Here is a 20,128-nt window from a genome sequence, read left to right as displayed (position 1 = left end):
TGCTTTAAGGCAGGCTCTGCCTCACTGGTACTGGTCTTTGGCTTATGGCTTGGAACACCAGGCCTACTGCTCATCCAGGGAAAAAGTTGCTTCCGTGGGAGTGCATGGGAAAGCTGGACAGTAAATAAGGAAGAATGAAGAAGAACTGATGTCTTTGAATTATGGTGTTGGTGAAGAATATTGAACATACCATGGACTACCAGAAGAACCAAGTCTGTCTTGGAAGAAGTACAGCCAGAGTGTTCCTTAGAAGCAAGGACTGTGAGACTTCGTCTCACATACTTTGGACGTGTTATCAGGTGAGACCAGCCCCTGGAGAAGGACATCATGCTTGATAAAGTAGAGGGTCAGTCAAAAAGAGGAAGACCCTCAATGAGATGGATTGACACAGTGGTTGCAACAATAGACTCAAGCGTAACAATGATCGTGAGGATAGTACAGGACTGAGCAGTGTTTCGTTCTGTTTTATATAGGTTACCCTGAGTCGAAACTGACTCAGTAGCCTCTAACGACAACAACATGGGAGTAGCCTGCCAGGGTATGTTACCTTGGTGATGAATGGGAGGGCCTGGGGAGCAGGTCTAGATTCAGGCTACTCAGTCCTGACAGGAGCGGGGGTGGCTCTGGGTATATTTTCAGAAAACCAGGCGATGTGCTTTGCCCTCAAATTTTCTAGAGACCTCTTTGGTTAAAAGTGAGTAGAAGTTTGGAACCCTCCAGAGTGTGAGCACATTCCCTATCAGGTCAAGTTCTCCTGTCATAGATGGAGATGGATCTATGCTGATGGTGCCATGAGCACGGGGCGGGGGGAGGGGGCACGGGGACATGACCCTCAGGACCTTCGCTCCAGTGGTGCCTGATCAGGGAGGGGCCACAAGGCCCTGGGCCTGTAGATGTGACCAGAGAGCATCCCATTGACCGAGGGGAGCTGGCACAGACTGTTAAAGTCACTTCTATAATTAACTTTGGAAAGACTTCAGTTTAAGTCACAAAAGGTGAAATACACTGTATGGTTCCACTTACAGGAAATATATAGAACAGACAAATGCACAGAGACAGAGAGTAGGCTGCGGAGGGGAGAAGAGGGAGTTAGTGCCTAATGGTGAGGTACAGAGTTTATATTCTCGTGGAATCCAGGTTTCTGTGTATTGTTTCAGTTTCTAATTCTCATGGGATCCAGGTTTCTGGATTCCATGGAGGTTGAGGTGACCCACCCAAGCTAGCCCCTTGAGGTGATTTTTTTAACCTTGAACCATGACAAAACTGGCTTCCTGAAAGTCGCCTTTAAGGCAAACCATAAACCAAAACCAAACTAAACTGGTTGCCATCAAGTTGATTCTGACTCCTAGTGACCCATAGGGTTTCCGAGGCTAGAATCTTTATGGAAACAGATTGCCATCTTTCTCCAGAGGAGCCCCTGGTGGGTTCCAATGGCCGACATTTTGGTTAGCAGCCAAGTGCTTAACCACTGCACCCGCAGGGCTCCTTGTGGTCCAACCTAATTAGTAAAGGAATGTTTTGCCTTGGGCATTGTGTTCTTTCTGGTTTTATTCTGGCCCTTTTCCATGGCAATGTATAACTACTAGTGATAAGCTGGAGTATAAGAATCTTAGAAAGATTTTCTTCTTTGGAACATTTTTGACCCTCTGGTCGGGAATGTTTCCCCAATTTGCAAATTGTATATTAAAAATATTTTACTTCAATTAATATTAGTGGCTTAATATTATTTTTGTCAGGGTTTCAAACCGATTTGAATTTTCATATCCACCCCAGATATACTGAATCAGAATCTACAGTTTAAGACGATCCCCACGTGATTCTTAAATGTATAATAAATTTTGAGAACGACTGCTCTGCTAGTGCTTCTTAGAATTTGTCCCTAACCAGCAGCATCAGCCTCACCTGGGAAACGGAAAGAACTGGCTTGAAGCCCTGATTTTTGCATAACAATGGGTAGAGTTTCTGTTCGGTGATGAAAGTTTTGGAAATACGTGGTGGTAATGGTTGCACAATGAATGTAATTAATGTCACTGAATTATATACTTAAAAATGGTTACAATGGCAAATTTTATGTTATATATATTTTACTACAATAAAATAAATATTAATAATCTTTATGGCCTAGGAAAGCCTCTGGAGGCAGTTCTGCTCCATCAAGTGGGGTTGCTATTCAGGCTTGATGGCTCCTAACAGCAACAATGATAACCTTATGCTGATTAACAAACCGTTTGGTGCTGATTATAAAATGGACCTCTAGTTTTTTTTTAGACAGCGGAATTCTGATGTGTCTCTTTAAAATGCTAACCGCCCACCCCTGGAGTGTATATTCCTGTTTTAAAGAAAAAACAAACAAAAAACCAGTTAGCATGTAGTCCATTCCAACTCATGTCAAACTCATGCATTTCAGAGGCTGTAATCTCCACAGAGGAGCCCAGGTGGCACAGTGGTTAAGAGCTCAGCTCCTGACCGAAAGGTTGGTGGTTCCAGCCCACAAGTCTCTCCATGGGAGAAAGATGCGGCAGTCTGCTTCCATAAAGATTTATAGCCTTGGAAATCATGTGGGGCAGTTCTATTCTGTCCTGTAGGGTGACTACGAGTCAGATTGACTTAAAGGCATCTCTGGTTTTGGTTAATCTTTAAGGAAGCAGATCACCAGGTCTTTTTCTCACGGTGCAACCAACTGGGAAGTTAGAAATGATCAATGTCATCACTAGGGTTGGTGTGACCCAGTGTGATAACTCATGATGTCAATCCCCCCACCCACCACCATGGACCTTCTCCTGTACCAGACCATACAGAATCCTTAGTAATGTTGAGTATCAATTTTAATCATAGAATAATATGTGATAAATATAGTCATAAATCACTTAAATGTAATATTTCTTAGATTATATGAATACCGTACTAACAACGGAAACCCTGGTGGTGTAGTGGTTAGGTGCTACGGCTGCTAGCCAAAAAAAGGTCGGCAGTTCAAATCCACCAGGCGCTCCTTGGAAGCTCTACAAGGGCAATTCTACTCTGTCCTATAGGGTTGCCGTAAGTCAGAATCGACTCGACGGCAGTGGGTTTGGTTTTTGGTACTAACAACAAAATTTTTTTTTGTAAAATCTTTCTGCATTGGATTAGGATATTATTCATAACTGAGCGGAAGCCTTTTGATTTTTCTCCTTTTCCTTTAATGACTACTTTGTTCTGAAAAAAGTTATTGACATAGGTTCCCAAATACTAATTATCATAATATAGTAGCTAAAACAACAGAAAATTTGACAAAATCAGCGACTATAAAAACAGTGACAGCCATGAAAACAACAGTGCGTGCTTGTAGAGCGTGCAGGTGAAACCATGTGATCTGAGGTGCCATTGTAACTGGGTAATAGTGACAGCTCTCACAGGAGCGCATTAGAAGGTTCAAAAAGTTAATTAGCATAGAGTTTTAGCCTTGTACTGATACATGTAAGCGGCGCTTATGAAAAAATGTTTTTGTTGTTATAACTAACGACAGAGATATTTTTATAAAAACTAATAAATTTCTTCTGAAACACTGCACAAAAATTTGATAGACAGTCATTTTGGTGTCACCCCCCTGACAGTGTCACTTGGTACAGTCTAAAAATAATTAATAGGCACCTTCACCCTTGCACTGACAAGATGAAAAAAATCTAGCAACCAGAGATATTCTAAGCCTACTGGACACTATTTGGTCCTCTGTCTAGGTATTCCTGAAACGTTCTGTAGACTGGAAGGTCAGCTGAATCCTGCCTCTAGATGATGGTTGCGGCTGCCTGCAGGTAAGTGCTCAAGACCAGAGAGCAGGCGTCCCAAGCCTACAGAACGGGTGTGTGATTATTTTTGTGCTTGCTTGCTAGAAAAGCTTGGACTACGTGGAAGTACTCTGACTGGGGCTGACTTTCATTGTGAGATGGTGGTAGGGGTGGTCTAGAGCTGACCCACCTCAAGCGTCAGAGACTGGACTTGACCAAAAGATTCAGACAACTGTGAATGACCAGTGCCCTAGATCAATTCACAGCCTGAAGGTTTTTCTCAGGTGTTTTCCAAGAGAGCCAACCGAAAGAAGGAAAGAATAACACCACCCAGCATTTGTATTTTGGCTCTTTCTGTCTGTCTCGTTTGTTTTGTTTTCTTTTAGCATTTTACTGATTTCATCTCATGGCAGTCCTGTTTGGAGTCTCTGCGAGGGGCGGTACCTGGGTCTTAAAGGGCGAAGACTTAAACTCAGATGTCTTGATTATCCATTGAGTGCTGCATCACGACATGGCAGCTGTGGTGGAAACTGAAGAAGAGGGTTTTTGATGGAGCAGAAAAGGGAAATGAACATTCAGGGAGAGGGGGGTGGCCCTGCTGGGCAGAGGGCTGAGGGAGGCCACAGGGAGGGCCCCAGGGTCCACAAAGGTGGCAGTTTGAAGCTGTGAGAGGCCAGCTCCCGCTGCTTCCTTGGTGATCTTGGGGTGTCATGAGGAGGGGAGCACACGCCAGCAGCTCCTTCGGCCCCCGATTGCCCCTCTGGGCTCAGAGACCCCTTCCTTCTCCATTCTGGGGGCACCTTCTCCCAGCCTCAAGTCCTCTGCTGGCAGCAGGGAGGGACAGGAAGTGTGAAGCCAACCACGTCCTGTGCACCACACCCACTGTGTCTTCTGGGAAAGCCCAGGGCCATTCGCAGAAATTTTCTAACCAGCCAGAAGGCTTTCATTGTCTCCTTAAAACCTCAAAAGCCAAAGGAGACTAATGAGTCTGAGAAACAGTGAAGTCGTTTGGATAGAGAGGACAAAAACAGAACAACAATCAAGCCTTAATTACCCCACGCTCAAGGCCTACCCCCCCGAAGGAGACGCTGGCTCCCCTAAGGAGTTATAAGAAGTCTTTTAGAAATTCATAAAGACAACGTGATTACCGGAAAAGCACAACTGTTGTTGGGGTCAGTTGTGTTAGGGTCCAGGAGTCTGCCAGTACATTAATTAGTTAGGTAACCTTGAAAATGTCTTGGAACCTCTCTGGGTCTCATTTTTGGATAGTATATACCTGCCTCGCCTGCCTCACAGGTAGTTAAGAGGCTTAAATGATACAATGGATGTGAAAATGCTCTGCCGATGTTAAAGTTCTGTACAAGCCACAAGTTATCACTATTATATTATTAACAGAAATACTGCTCTAATCCTGTATTTAAGACGTATTGTAAAAGGCATTTAAAGCTGACATGTTCTTGTCTCTGCCCGCGTTCTTCGTTCACCTTACTTAACCAGTTGATGAGATGTCAGGAATATTCTGCGCTGCAAGGAAAAGATCATCAATGGGGTCAGCCAAGTGCTCGATGTTCATTTTCCTTGCATTGTAGTAGTTGCCGTCGGCGGCCCTTCCTGCATGTTCTGTGGCCACCAGATGGTCAAAACTGCAGGGAAGCAAGGGCCATAGGGTCTTTATGGAGAGTTTGGCTACTTTGTTGGGTTGACCCTTCTGCTTTTGTGTGGTAGGAACCCTGATGGCACAGTGGAGAAAGATGTGGCCGTCTGCTTCCATAAAGATAGCCTTGGAAACCCTATGGGAGCAGTTCTACTCTGTCCTACGGGGTCACTATGAGTTGGAATTGACTCGATGGCAGGGGGTTTGATTTGGGAGTTTGTGTGAAGGGTCCTGCCTTCTTTCTCTGATTCCTTCATTTCTACAAAACTTGACCAAATACCTGCTATGGTATTTGTGCCAGGGGCTAATCTACCAGTTAGGTTATTTAAAAAAAAAAAAAAAAGAGCTTGGAATCCTTAGCAATTTCTTTATTAGATTTAGAGGCTGTGAGAGCAGGAAGGCTGGTGGTCTGGGTCACTGTGGTGGACACTGCTGGCGCCCCACCCAGAGAGAGCCACTTCACCTGGCAGGAATACCCAGCCCCCAGTGGCTATGAGTGTTGACTGCTAGTGGCCCACAGCTGTGCCCTTCCAGGATCTTGTCCAGTGTACAGACACAAAACAGACTGAGAAGGGTAGGAAACAAGAGGAATTAATCTCACACAAGATGAGCTTTTTAGATAGAAAGAGATAGAGAGGTAAGGGAGTAAAGGTGGCATGGCTGTCAGAATGTGGGCTGTGGAATCGGGTTGTCTAGGTTGGGACACCAGGTCCTCCTGTGACTGGCTTTGGGCAAGTTGCTTAACCTCTGCAGCTGTAAAGTGGCATAATAACAGTACCTACTCATACATTAGGGGCTCTGGTGGCATAGCGGCTAAGGGCTCAGCTGCTAACCAAAAAGTTGGCAGTTCAAATCCACCAGCCACTCCTTGGAAACCCTATGGGGCAGCTCTACTCTGTCCTATAGGGCTGCTATGAGTCGCAATTGACTTGACAGCACCTAATAACAACAACTCATATGTTAAGAAGTCTTGGTGTTGCAATGGTTAAGCACTTGGCTGCTAGCCAAAAGCTTGATGGCGTGAACCCGCCAGCCATTCCATAGGAGAAAAGATGTGGCAACCTGCTCCTACAAAGACTTCAGCCTCGGAAACCCTATGGGGCAGTTCTACTTGTCATATAGGGTAACTATGAGTCGGGATCTACTGGGCTGGACAGCACACAACAACAACATCTCATATATTAAAGTCCCTGGATGGTGCAAACAGATAAGCACTCAGCTGATAACCAAAAGGTTGGAGGTTTGAGTCCACCCAGAAGTGCCTTGGAAGAAAGGCCTGTCAATCTATGTCCAAAAAATCAGCCATTGAAAACATTTTGGAGCACAGTTCTACTCTGACACAAATGGGGTCGCCCTAAGTTGGAGCTGGTTGTTTCTGTCTCATAACTACTGAAAAGATTAAATGGAAAAATACAGGAAAGCTGCTTGGTCCAGAGCCTGGCACCTACTCAGTGCTCAGTAAATGTTAGTTGTTGTTGTTTCTATTATTATTGACAGAAATATTATTTTGATAATCTAAGAGCATGAAAAATTGTACGATGCAGTTATCTCATGATTACATTCTTTAAGATTTTAAGTCTGAATGTTTTTCCTGCAAACAATTAAAAAAAAAAAATCTATGAGTCTGTCCATATCCTTTCTTTGTGCTAGAGTTTTATGGCATCACATGTGTCTGGAATGAGTAGGCCAGTGAAGAGGACTCAGAACACGATCCTGAGACTGCTCCTAGTGCAGGAAAAGGCAGCCAGTGAGAAGCAAAATTACCAGAAAGGAGCTTGGAGCCTGGATTCCCACTAGACCCACATTAGTGGTGATGAAAAGGCAGTTTAGAGCAAGAGCTCCGACTGACATCAATACATCTCCCTGTTCTGCAGGAAGGGCACAGTTATGGACCCCCGGGAGAACTCAATTACATGCTTTGTAGAAGTGGATTGATTTTTTTCAGGCCAGAAGACTCCACTTAGCTACAGCAGGAAGTAATTCACTCATCTGAAGCCTGCTCCCCAGGAAAAGTTAACACATCTTCTCCTAAGACAGCAATATCCTCTCTCCTACCATCGGATCTGGCTCGCCTCCCCTCTACTCAGGAATCAGAGTATTGCCTCTGTAACCCTGCATCAGAGGTTGCCCCAGGTGGACTTTTTAGTTTCTGCCTTAGAGGACAGAGCTTTATTTGTATGTTAATCACTGGAGGATATAAACCTTTCTAATATGCATCACTTTCTTAGTTACTGAGTGCCACTTTAATAACATAAATACCTCAAGTGGATGGCTTTAACAAAGAGAAATTTATTTTCTCACAGTCTAGTAGGCTAGAAATGCAAATTCAGGGCATCAGCTCCAGGGGAAGGCTCTCTTTGTTGGCTCTGGAGGAAGGCCTTTCTGTCAATCTTCCCCTGTACTAGGAGCTTCTCTGTGCAGGAACCTTGGGTCTAAAGGATAGTGCCTGCTCCTGGTGCTTCTTTCTCGGTGGTATGAGGTTCCCAACTCTCTGCTCGCTTCCCTTTCCTTTTATCTCTTGTAAGATAACAAGTGGTTCAGGCCACACCCCAGGGAAACTCCCTTTACATCGGCTCAGGGAGGTGACCTAAAGCAACACTGTTACATCCCACCCTAATCCTTTTAACCACAGGCAGAGATTATGATTTATAACACATAGGAAAATCACAAAATGGAGGACAGCCACACATGGCCTAACCAAGTTAATACACACACTTTTGGGGGAACATAATTCAATTCATGACAATCACAGATATTAAATCTTGCAGCTTTAAATAGCATATCAGAGCCACAATGGAACTTTTCCCTGGTGACTCAGGGTCCTCATTATGAACACCAGATTCTGCTGTGACTTGCAATACAGTATGCCTTCATGGCCTATTAAAGCAGTGCTTTCAAACTCTACGTAGACACTTGTTAGTGGGTTGTAAAATCAATTCATTGGGTCCGATCAGCATTTTTCTGAAAAGTAGAAGAGAATAGACTGGGATAGAAAATATGTAGCAGGAGGAAATATGGTTCTTTGAAACTTTGTTTCATGTGTGTTCGTATCAGTTTGCAGTGCAAAATGTGTTTATTACTGTGGGTTGTTGTAAAAAAAAAAGTTTGCAAAACAATGTACTAAAGGCTATAAGATCTGACCCATTCCCACATACGATAAAGAAGTATTTTTCAAAATGTTCCATCACAACACACAGTAAGAAAGAAATACACACACACACATAAGGTTTCACAAGACAATACTTACCATTTCTATACAGACATGAATTGGTATTTTCTATTCTATTCTATTCATTTATCAAAAATGCTGGTTACATCCCACTGAAATGATTTTACCACCCTCTACTGGGTTATGACCTACATTTTGAGAAACTGCTGGTTTAAAAAAAAAAATCCTTCTATCACTTCCCTCTATCAGGAAGACATGCCATTTCTCCCTGTCCTCCAAGGACCTGTTACTTCCAGAGACCATTTGCAAAGCCCCCAGCATACCCTGAGATTCCCCCAGTCTCATTCGTTAGTCTGTTCCATCAGAAACTCTTTACTTCTAGGTTTATAGTTTTGTCCTCTCCGGAGTGTTAAAGCAAGCACAAACTTAGCTGGCAAAGTTAATAGCATGTGGGCTTTTCCATCATCACACAGCTAAATTGGGATGGGACGTACATACCTGGTGACTTGGGATCCCCATCTTTGCACAGAAAAGCCTGCGTAGCTTCTGCTGATCCATCTTGGTAAGTTAATAACGGGATCTGGGTCTTCAGTACACTTTGAAAATAAAGGCAAAGGGTGGACACGTCAGCTCGAGTGTCACCCTTTGGAAGTTCATGATGACTTTCAAAAGCTCTTTTGGAAAGCCACGTTCCAAACCTGTTGCTGTTGAGTTGATTCTGACTCAGAGCAACCCTATAGAACAGGGTAGAACTGCCCGAGAGGGTGTCCAAGGAGCAGCTGTTGGATTTGAACTGCTGACCTTTGGGTTAGCAGCTGAGCTCTTAGCCACTGCGCCACCAGGGCTCCAAGAAAGCACATTACCATCATCGAATGATGCCTACCTTTACACTTTGTTAGGTAAGCCAACACTTCAACACAGAGGATTGTCATGTTACTTTGATCCTGAATAAACCTCGGGGTTGAGAATGGGTGCGAGGAATCAGGGCTAGTGTCACGATATTGTGGGCCAGCAGGTATGCTGCGTGGAGATGCCCATAATACAAGGTTAACAGGTCTATCTGGTCCACTGCCATCATGAGTGCTGGGTATACATTTGCGTGCCTGTGGTGACAGTGTTCTACCACTTTGCTAAGCATTCAACATGCACTCCCTCATTTAATTGTCTCAACAATTCTATGAGATGACAACAATTATTATCCCCATTTCTCAGAGGAGGAAAATCGAGGCCCAGAGCTACTAAATAACTTGGGCAAAACCAAGTATGTGTATAGGTGTCACTGATCCCATCCCAAGTTCTCACCTGCTGTCGCTTGCTGCCATCCTGCATACCACTTTACAGTTGGAGAGATTAAGCAACTTGCCCAAGGCCAGTCACAGGAGGACCTGGTATCTGAACCTAGACAACCCAATTCCACAGCCCACATTCTGACAGCCATGCCATCTTTAACCCCTTACCTCTCTATCTCTTTCTATCTAAAAAGCTCATCTTGTGTGAGATTAATTCCTCTTCTGTTTCCTACCCTTCTCAGTCTGTTTTGTGTCTGTACACTGGACAAGATCCTGGAAGGGCACAGCTGTGGGCCACTAGCAGTCAACACTCATAGCCACTGAGGGCTGGGTATTCCTGCCAGGTGAAGTGTCTCTGGGTGGGGCACCAGCACTGTCCACAACAGTGGCTCAGACTACCAGCCTTGCTGGCTTCCTCCTTCTCCTTGTCCTCTTACATGGAGGGTCCCAGGGCACAATCCAGGGGGGAAGGGGCTCTGCTTTGTCCCAACTTCTTCCCTCGGTGATCTCATCCAGTCTCTTGGCTTTAAGTGCCATCAAATGCCAACAGCCCTCCAATTTATCTTTCCAGCCCAGACTGCCCTCCTGAACTCAACCCATCTATCTACTGCCTTCTTGACTCCTACTTGACTTTTTCTGCTGGAGTGTCTAACAGGCATCCTACACTTACCAGGCTCAAGCCTGCACTTTTCGTTTACCTCAAATCTGCTCCACCCACAGTCTTCCCCATGTCAGTTTACAGCAACTCCATCCTTTCAGTTAAAGCCAAACCTGTTGCCGACTTGTGGTGACTCCATGTGTCACAGAGTAGAACTGCCCCATAGGGCTTTCTTGGCTGTAATCTTTATGGAAGCAGATCACAGGCCTTTCTGCTGTGGACCACTGGGTGGATTTGAACTGCCAACCTTTAGGTTAGTAACCAAATGCAAATTGTTTGCACCACCCAGAGACCTTGGCCAGAAACCTTAGCGCAATCCCCAATTCTTCTACCTCACAACCAATCCATCAGGAAATCACATTGACTCTACCTTCAATATATATACAGAACGTAGCTACTCTCCCTCTGGGCCATTCGTTGTCTGAGCTTGGGCTCCCCTCAAACCAGAGCCTGAGGCAAGGATTTGGGTGCAGGTGGTCTATTTGAGAAGATTCCAGGAAGCAGGATGGAGGGGACAGGAAAGTAAGTCTGGGAAGGAAGGAAGCCAATCGGAAAGTATGTTCATGTTCAAGGTCATTGCTCCAGGCAACGGGTTTCAGTTCCTTGGGACCTACGTGTCCCTCCTGAATTCTCAGTCCAAAGGACAGGAGATAGGGCGCTAATCCACCAGCTTCTGGCCCCCATTGGTTGAGGGTGCTCTGAAGGCTGCCCCACACTTCTGGGCTGCACTTGTGATCCCTGGGCTAAGTGGGTCTGTACAGCTTTGGAGAGGCCCCTGGAGAGCGCTGGCTTGAGTGTGACCCAGCCAGCTCAGCATGGCTCAGAACTTCACTCCAGATGCAGCTGAAATAGAGGTGGGCATTAGAGATATGTCATGAACGCCACACCAAGTCACCCTCAACCCCTGTCTGCAACAGCCTAACTGATCTCCTGCGTCCACCTTTCCCCTACAGCAACCTTCTAAACCCTAAGCCAGAGCATGGCCCTCGTTCTGCTCACTCTCCTTCCAGGGCCCCCAGGCTCCCCTAGACCAAAAGCCTAGACTCTTCTGGTGTCTCTTGAGGCCCATTCTGAGCTGGCCCTTGCTGCCTCTCCTTCCTCTTGTCCAACTTTTCATTCACTCCAGGCCAGCAGTTTCTTATACATGCTGGGTTCTAATGCCACCTACAACCTCTGCATGGCTGCTCCCACAGCCTGGAACACACCTTTGTCAGATGCCACCTTCTTGAAGAGGCTGTCCCTGACCATGCTATTTAAAAAAACTCACCACCCAGCCCAGCACATCCCTTCCCTTATCATGGTTCATTGTCTACCATAGCATCATCACCTTCTAACATGCTATCTACTTTACTTTTTAAAAATTGCTTTATTATGCAGTTGTTGTTAGGTGCCGTCGAGTTGATTCCAGCTCACAGCGACCCCATGTGACACAGTAGAACTGTCCCATAGGGTTTTCTGGGCTGTGATCTTTAAGGAAGCAGATTGCCAGGTCTTTCTCCTGTGGAACTGCTGGGTGGGTTCGAGCTGCCCATCTTTCAGTTAGCAGCCGAGCGCTTAACCGTTGTGCCACTAGGGCTCCTTTTTATTGTAGTAAAATGTCCATAATGAAACATTTGCCAGCTCAACATTTTTTACCTGGTACAACTCAGTGACCCTGAATATGGTCATCATGTTATGCAACCATTACCACTATCTCTTTCCAAATTATTCCCCGACCATTAACAGAAACTCAGCTACCCCCTCCCCCCACCCCCAGCAATGACTGCCCCCTTCCCTCCTCCTTCCACTTCTGGTAGCTACAAATAAACTTTAGTTCATTTGCCTCTTCTAGATATTTCCTGTAAGTGGGATCATACAATATTTGTCCTTTTTAAATGCTTTACTTTTTATTATTGTTTATTACGTCATGCTCCACTAGAAAATATGCTCCATGAGGGCAAGTTAGTTGCCAGTTTTGTTCACTGGTGGATCCTCAAGAGCCTAGAATAGTGCTTGGCGCATTAAAAAAAAAATACCCAAACCCATTGCCATTGAGTAGATTCCAACTCATAGTGACCCTATAGGACAGAATACAACTGCCCCATAGAGTTTCTATGGAGCACCTATTGGATTTGAACTGCCCGCCTTTTGGTTAGCAGCTGTAGCTCTTAACCACTACGGCACCAGGGTTTCCGCCTGGCACATACCAAAACCAAACCCACTGCTGTCGGTCTACTCTGATTCATAGAGTTTCTAAGGAGCACCTGGTGGATTTGAACTGCGGACCTTTTGGTTAGCAGCTGCAGCACTTTACCACTATGCCACCAGGGTTTCTGCATGGCACATAGTAGGTACTTAATACACATTTATCGAATGAAATGGATTCAGTCCAAACAGCTCTCTGCACAGACACATTTCTTCTTGAAATTTACGACATAACAGGTATGAAAGGGTATGCCCTACTGGGGCTGAAGCCCTTTTTAAACATGAAAGGGAAAGACTCTGAAAAACACAGAGGGATGTAGAGAGACAGGTCGTGGGAAGCAGATTTCGTTCTCTAGGCTTCCAGCTTATACCGGAGTGACACTTCTGGCAGATTCGAGGGGAGGGGACGGCAGTGGTATCACTGCTTACGTCACTAACACTTGCAGCCCTCACGCCCACCTGGGGGCCCCAGGAACTGGGCAGAGCGGGGCACCCCTGCTCCGCGGGTCTCGTGGGACGCTGCCGTCTGAGCCTTTGTACCACCCTGTACTCCACAAGCCTGTCCCCGGCTCCAGTAGTCGAGAGCTGATCCAGGAGCTGAGAGCTCTAAGCAGGTCACTCCCCATCTCTGAGAGGGAAGGCAGCGGGTACACAGGTAGGATCATGGGCTTTGGGGCCTGGGGGACCCGGGTTCAAATCCAGCTCACCATTCCTGCCTGAGGAAATCACCTGGACCTCTCTGAGCAGCAGTCTCTTCATCTACAAAATGAGGATGTTGCTTTTACACTAAAGAATTGTTCTGAGTTTTAAGGAAGACGCCCTCCCTAACGACACAGCACTGTACCTGGGCACCCAGCGAAAGTCACCGTTTCTCTCCAGTCTCTGCCCACAAAGGCCAAGTTAGGGAAATGTAAAGCTTCATCTTACCCACCTTGCTCAAAAGCCTCTTCAACAAGCTTCCCGTGCAAGATCAAGGCTCTCCGGTCAACAACTATGGAGGCCTCCTTCTCCAAGGCCTGCAAGAATATAGCCAGAGCGATGGCTCCTGGGGGCCGTCTGTCTCTTCCGGAGGCTTGTGGGTGAAATGCGTGGGAATCGCATGGTGAGGAGCACAGAGTGGGTGTGGGACAGTGACAGAGAGGCCCGCAGCAGCTTGTCTTGCCTAAAATTACAAAAAAATGAAATCATAAAATCTGTTAGTTGTGTTTAAAGTAGAAAATTGTGCTAAGTAGTTTTTTGTTCAATTGTTTGTTTTTGAGGGATGTGGCCAGAGACTGCTAATCGTTCATCAGAACACATTCTCTTTGTCCCTGAGTACTGAAGTTGTGCAACGGTTAAGTGCTTGGTTGCTAACTGAAACGTCGCCGGTTAGAACCCACTCAGCAGCTTCGAGGGAGAAAAGACCAGGTGAGCTGTTCCCATGAAGGTTACAGCCTAGGAAGCTCTATAGGGCAGTTCTTCTCTGTCACATGGGGTCGCTATGAGTTGAAAATCTTTCAAGCACCTAACAACAACAACAACGGTGAAGGGCAGCTGGGTAAGTGTCTTACCAGCCTCCCTTACGCTCAGGTATGGCCACAAGACCAGCTTCTCTTTAATTGAATGTAAATGAAAGTGATGTGTGCCACCTCAGGGCCTGGCCAGAAACCTCCTATGCGCTCCTCCAAGCTGTTTCCCTTTCCTGTGGCTGGAATGTTGACAACTAGAGTCCCCTGGGAGGTCTCATGATGGTGACGGCAGAGCTGCTGGTTCCCCGAGTCACTGGGTGGACCAGATCCCCCTTCTTGCTGCTCTCGGCCCACCCTGGACTATTACTTGAGAGATAGAAATTTCTATTGTATTTGAGCAAAGCCTCTTGGGGTTTATTTGTAATAGCAGTTTACTTTTTTTTTTTTAACTAATAGAGGGAGTCCCTGGGTGGTGCATACAACACGTTTGGCTGCTAGCCGAGAGGTTGGAGTTAGAGTTTACCCAGAAGTGCCTTGGAAGAAATGCCCGGCAAGCTACTGCCAAAAAATCAGCCATTGAAAAACCCTCTGGAGCACAGTTCTATTTTGACACACTTGAGGTCTCCATGAGTTGGAACAGACTTGACAGCAACTGGTGTTTAACAGATACAGGAAATATATAATGAAGAAGGGCAATAGGATGGCCTTAGTTGGGGGTCATCCAAAAGACGCCCATAAGACAAGGACTTGGGTACAGACATTTTAGTCGGAGGTGATCTCAGGAAGGAGCCGTGGTGGTACAGTGGTTAAGAGCTCAGCTGCTCGAATCCACCAGCCACTCCTTGGAAACCCTATCGGGCAGTTCTACTCTGTACTATAGGATCACTGTGCATTGGAATCAACTTGACAGCAACGGGTTTGGGTTTGGGTTTAATCCCAGGAAACGTAAGTCAGAAGATGAGGAAAATGAAACAGGAAAGGGAAAAGAGCCAAAAAATGGTATGTTAGTTACTCTGAAGGCAACTGGGGCTCAGCCCTGCTTGGGATCCTCTAAGGAACCATGTGGAGCACACCTCAGAATGTCCTACTAGAGGATGGGAGGCTGGGCATTTATCCACTGGCTCCTGTCCCCTGTGGGTGAAGGTTGCCTGTGGGGGTTTTGACTCCCTGCACTCTTGGACCGTGCCTGCCTGCTGTGGCAGAGGAAGCTCAGAGGTGCAGGGAAAGCCTTCAGGTGGAGGAGCAGAGACATGCTAGCATCTAAGGTGGGAAGCTGTCAATGTGCTGAGAACCACCCATTGCAGCTGCAGGTGAACCCAGGTGGGCAGAGGAGATATGGGCTTGGCACCAGCAGCACCCACTACAGACGCCCAGCCATGGCTACCGAGTCAGTCCCAGCAGGGCAGCAGAGCCTCCCAATCCTCATCACACACCACGTGCTTTTGTCCACACTCAAGTCACCTTGGACGGCAAAGGTGCCACTTGAAGACAGGGAGTACACAGGAACAGTTCCAGATTTAGAGTCTGAAGGCTCACGTTCAAGTGCAGGTACTGGCACATTGTAGCTGTGTGACCTGGGCCTTATCCCTTGATCTCTCAGGACCTCTGTTTTCCTATGTGGAGAATGGGGGGTGGTCCAGGTTGAGGAGGGCTGGAGGGAAATGGTCTTTCACACACTGCTGGTGGGAGTGGAAACTGGAACATTTGTCTAGAGGGTGATTTGTGCCTTAGATTTGTACATTCCACCGCAGCTAGCAATTCACTGCTAGGAATTTATCCTAATGATGCAATCATGGGTATGTGCACACATTGAGTCAGAAGGCTGTTCACTGCAGCATTGTTTATGTTGGAAACAACCCAAATGTCAAATAACAGGATATTGATAAAATGGTGGAACAGTTGTAAAATGGAATTCTATACAAATATTAAAAAGGATGTTGTAGAAGACTGCTTAATGATATGTAAAGATGTTCACAATATAAAGTGAAGAAAAGAAATCCCTAAAAGGATATCACAGTATAATCCCATTTTTGTTTAAAAATTATGTGTATGTATATATATACCCATAGAATCAGACTGAAGAAAAAGGCGTCACTGGCAAACACTGAGCAGTTAATGTTGGCTAATTATGATGAGATTCTGATCAGTTTTACATATTTTCTTTTCCTCTTTTTCACTGTTATTGACTTTGTATTTGCTGAGTCTTTATGTTTTTCTTGTTTTTTATTTCGATGTGTAGGATTGTTAGTTTCCTTTGTGGTTACCTTAATTTACCCCTATTTTTCTAAGTTTAAACCAATCTTTTCTGTATATCGCCTTGACTTCCTCTCCGTATGAAAGATCTGTGGCTACATTTTTTAGTCCCTCTTTTTGTTTTAGTGTTGTCGTCTTTTACATATTGATGTCTCTGTTTATCTGTGTTGAGTGTTTTAGCTTAATTTTTGTGATGTCCCTATCTGGGTTGATATCTGGTTGTTTCTGTCCGGCATTCTAGTCTTGAGTTGTTATCTGATGTTACTGATTTTCTAACTGGAGGACTCCCTTTAGTATTTCTTATAATACTGGTTTGGTTTTTGCAAGTTCCCTAACTTCTGTTTAACTGGAAACGTCCTAATTTCGCCATTATATTTGAGAAACAGTTTTGCTGGATATATAATTCTTGGCTGGCAATTTTTTCTTTCAAGACTTTATATATGTCATCCCATTGCCTTCTTGCCTGCATGGTTTCTGCCTAGTAGTCCAAGCTTAGTCTTAATGACTCTCCTTTGTAGCTGACTTTTCGCTTATCCCTAGCCGCTCTTAAAATTCTCTATCTTTAGTTTTGGTGAGTTCGGTTATAATACGTATTGGTGACTTTCTTTTGGGATCTACCTTGTGTGGAGTTTGATGAGCATCTTGGATAGATATCTTCTCATCTTTGACAATATCAGGGAAGTTTTCTGCCAACAAATCTTCGACGATTCTCTCTGTATTTTCTGTTATCCCCTCTATTCTGGTACTCCAATCACTCGTAGGTTATTTCTCTTGATACAGTCCCACATGATTCTTAGAATTTCTTCATTTTTTAAAATTCTTTTATCTGATTTTTCCTCAAGTATGTTGGCGTGAAGTGCTTTATCTTCAATCTCACTAATTCTGACTTCCATTGCCTCAATTCTGCTCCTATGACTTTCTGTTGAGTTGTCTCACTCTGAAATTTGATTCTGGTCATTTTTGTTGCTTCTTTGCTTTTGTTTATTTCTTCATGCTGCCACAATGAGCAGGAATTACTGTTGATAAAAGAGGGAAAGGATAACAACATCATTAAAGGAAAAAAATTGGGATGCAACCAATTTCATAGAGTGTCATGAGCACCAAAGGAAAGAAGGAGAGAGAACTTTGTGAACTGCATAACAGGACATATGTTTATGGTGATCTTATTGTTATTCGTGCACATGTCATCACTATAAAGCTCTGTGTTCCTATTCTCCAAGCATCTCAATTACAAGCCAGCGTCCTCTCAAAAATGATTGAGTGGTTCTATTCTTATGCCCGTGAGTAATGCTTGGTACACTGTCATTAATCTTATATCTGCTTATTTAACATAGCAGCAATCAAAAGCACCTGTTGTTCTTGAGGATTAAAGATGCTCCTTAATAGACAATATTGGCACATCCAGAGAGTCATAAATCTGTCTTTGTCCCAAGCCTTGTGCTTCAAGCCCAGCCATACAGTTCACACCAGCATGAAGAGTGGTGGTGTGGGCGACATCCTGGGGCATTTTTATTAAGCTGTGGGTGCATCATGTCTGCAATAAACTTACTTCCCTGCTACTTTTTTACTTATGCTAATGGAAGAGTTAATAATTCATCTTCCCTCGGGAGTCTCATGCTGAGTGGGAGAGGAGAGCCATCAGCCCTGTGAGAGTGCTTGTGAGGGAGAAAGGACTGTAGAAATGCAAAAAAGATAACCACCAAGGAGATCACTGTGTAGGAGACTGTGTACACACAGCCATAATATTCACTTCTCTGTATGTATAGGTCCTAGAAAGTGTATCAGTGGTGGGCATACAAAAGCAGTTGCCATTGAGTTGATTCTGACTTATAGTGACCCTACAGGAAGAATGGTGCCTTGGTTGCGTAATGGTTAAGAGCTCAGCTGCTAACCAAAAGGACGGCAGTTTGAATCCACCAGCCACTCCTTAGAAACCCTATGGGGCAGTTCTACTCTGTTCTATAGGGTCGCCATGGGTCAGAATCAACTCGACGGCAATGGGTTTGGCTCTGGTTTTGGTGAAGGAAGAGTAGAACTGCCCCATAGGGTATCCAAGGCTGAAATCTTTTACAGAAGCAAACTGCCACATCTTTCTCCCTCAGGGTGGCTGGTGGGTTTGAGCCGCCAACCTTTCGGTTAGCAGCCAAGCACTTTAACCACTGTGCCACCAGGGCTCCTCCAGTGGGCAGATAGCCCACATCTACTGGGTGAATGTATGAAAAGGAACCTTATTCTCTGCAGAATCAGCAAAGGAAAGAACATGAAAAAGCGAACGAAGAGCTATGCCCTGTGGTTCAGCAGGAAGAGCCGTTACCTTAGACCCCCCTGTAATTGGGGGCAGCCCTTTCTCCCAGTTCCAAGGGGAGACAGTCAAACGTTTTTAAGGCTGGGTTGCACGTCAGATTCTCAGCCACAGTGACAGCCATTGTGAGTAAAGGACATCCAGGCTGGCTGCTCTGTGGCCCTGCCCAGTTGCTGCTCTCTTTAAATAACACTGACGTCAATGTCACTGTAACCAGCTCTGTCCGGGTCCTGGAGTCTGGCCTGGAGAGTTGGCCTCCCCAAGCTGGCCTCATCCTCCTGCCGTCTATGGCAGCCTCCCCACCATCGATCCAGGTATCTGTCCAGGAGACAGGAGTCAGGTGGGCCAGCGGAGAGGCCACTTATGCCTTCTCCAGCCATTCAAGGTGCAAATGGTTGTTAGCCCCCAGGCCTAGAATCAGTGCCAGTGAGAAGATATAAAACAGGGAACGGGGTGTGATCCAGGAGAGGCCAGGGCACTCTTTTAACTTCCCACGTGAAATGGTGATGTATCATTTAGACTCAGATTCCAATTTATCCAACATTTACTGATCATGGGCTTTGGAGTCAGCAGATGTAGGTTCAAGTTCTGGCTCGACCATCTACTTAGAATGTGGGCTTGGGCCAGTTTCTCAATTTTCATATGCTAAAATCTGTGAGATCCGGAACTCAACACGGCTGCCTTGTGTTTCTGGGTCTTGCAAGTTTTCCGCCTTTGACAGAGTGTGGCCTTACCACTTTTCTCTTGCTCTGTATTAGTGGAAAATATTTGAGTTTTCCTTTTTGGACAGATTTCTGCCTTACACATGTTCCAGCTTTCGCAGATTTTACTGTGTGCCTCGGTTTTCTCATCTGTTAAAGCAGGTTAGTAATAGCTGCCTCATAGGATCTTTGAGAGAATTTAATAAGATAAAATATATAAACACTCTCAGCATAATGCCTGGCACAGAGTAAAACTCAGCATTCTTATTACCTACAGCAGTCCTGAAATGGAGGTATAATTGTTTCTACTGTTGTGTACTGATGAGGAAACTAAGGTGGAGAGAGGCTCTGAAGTCTTTACAGCACAGTTGCCTCACGTGCGTTTGCCAACAGATTGACTTGACCGTGCAAACAGAGGGTGAAACAGCGCCCTCTGCTGGCCGACTGGGATTAGAAATTGGGCTCTGAAATGCAGATGTAGCTAAAAGGAAGTTAAAAGCCCCTCAACTCAGGAGTCCTTCAGTGGTGCAAATGGTTAACAGGCTCAGCTCCTAACTGAAAGATTGGAAGTTCAAGTCCACCCAGAAGTACCTCAGAAGAAAGTCCTCGTGATCCACTTTGGAAAAATCAGCTACTGCAAGCCCTAAGGGGCACAGTTCCACTCTGACACACGGGTTGCTGTGAGCTGGAATCGATTTGACTACCC

General features: G+C 45.4%; 1 protein-coding gene across 1 annotated transcript in view; it reads right to left on the bottom strand.

Moving 5' to 3' along the window:
- The window catches only part of DGLUCY (D-glutamate cyclase), a 58,205-nt gene that overhangs the window by 18,145 nt on the left and 19,932 nt on the right, over window positions 1-20,128 (bottom strand). Inside the window, 5 exon segments of the mRNA XM_049897541.1 lie at window positions 5,259-5,407; window positions 9,082-9,183; window positions 13,646-13,772; window positions 13,775-13,819; window positions 13,822-13,880. Of these exon segments, the coding sequence (XP_049753498.1) occupies window positions 5,259-5,407; window positions 9,082-9,183; window positions 13,646-13,772; window positions 13,775-13,819; window positions 13,822-13,880 (482 nt within the window).

Source organism: Elephas maximus, chromosome 10 (genome assembly GCF_024166365.1).
Source record: "Elephas maximus indicus isolate mEleMax1 chromosome 10, mEleMax1 primary haplotype, whole genome shotgun sequence".
Lineage (NCBI taxonomy): Eukaryota > Metazoa > Chordata > Mammalia > Proboscidea > Elephantidae > Elephas > Elephas maximus.
This window is presented reverse-complemented; position numbering and strand designations above follow the sequence as displayed.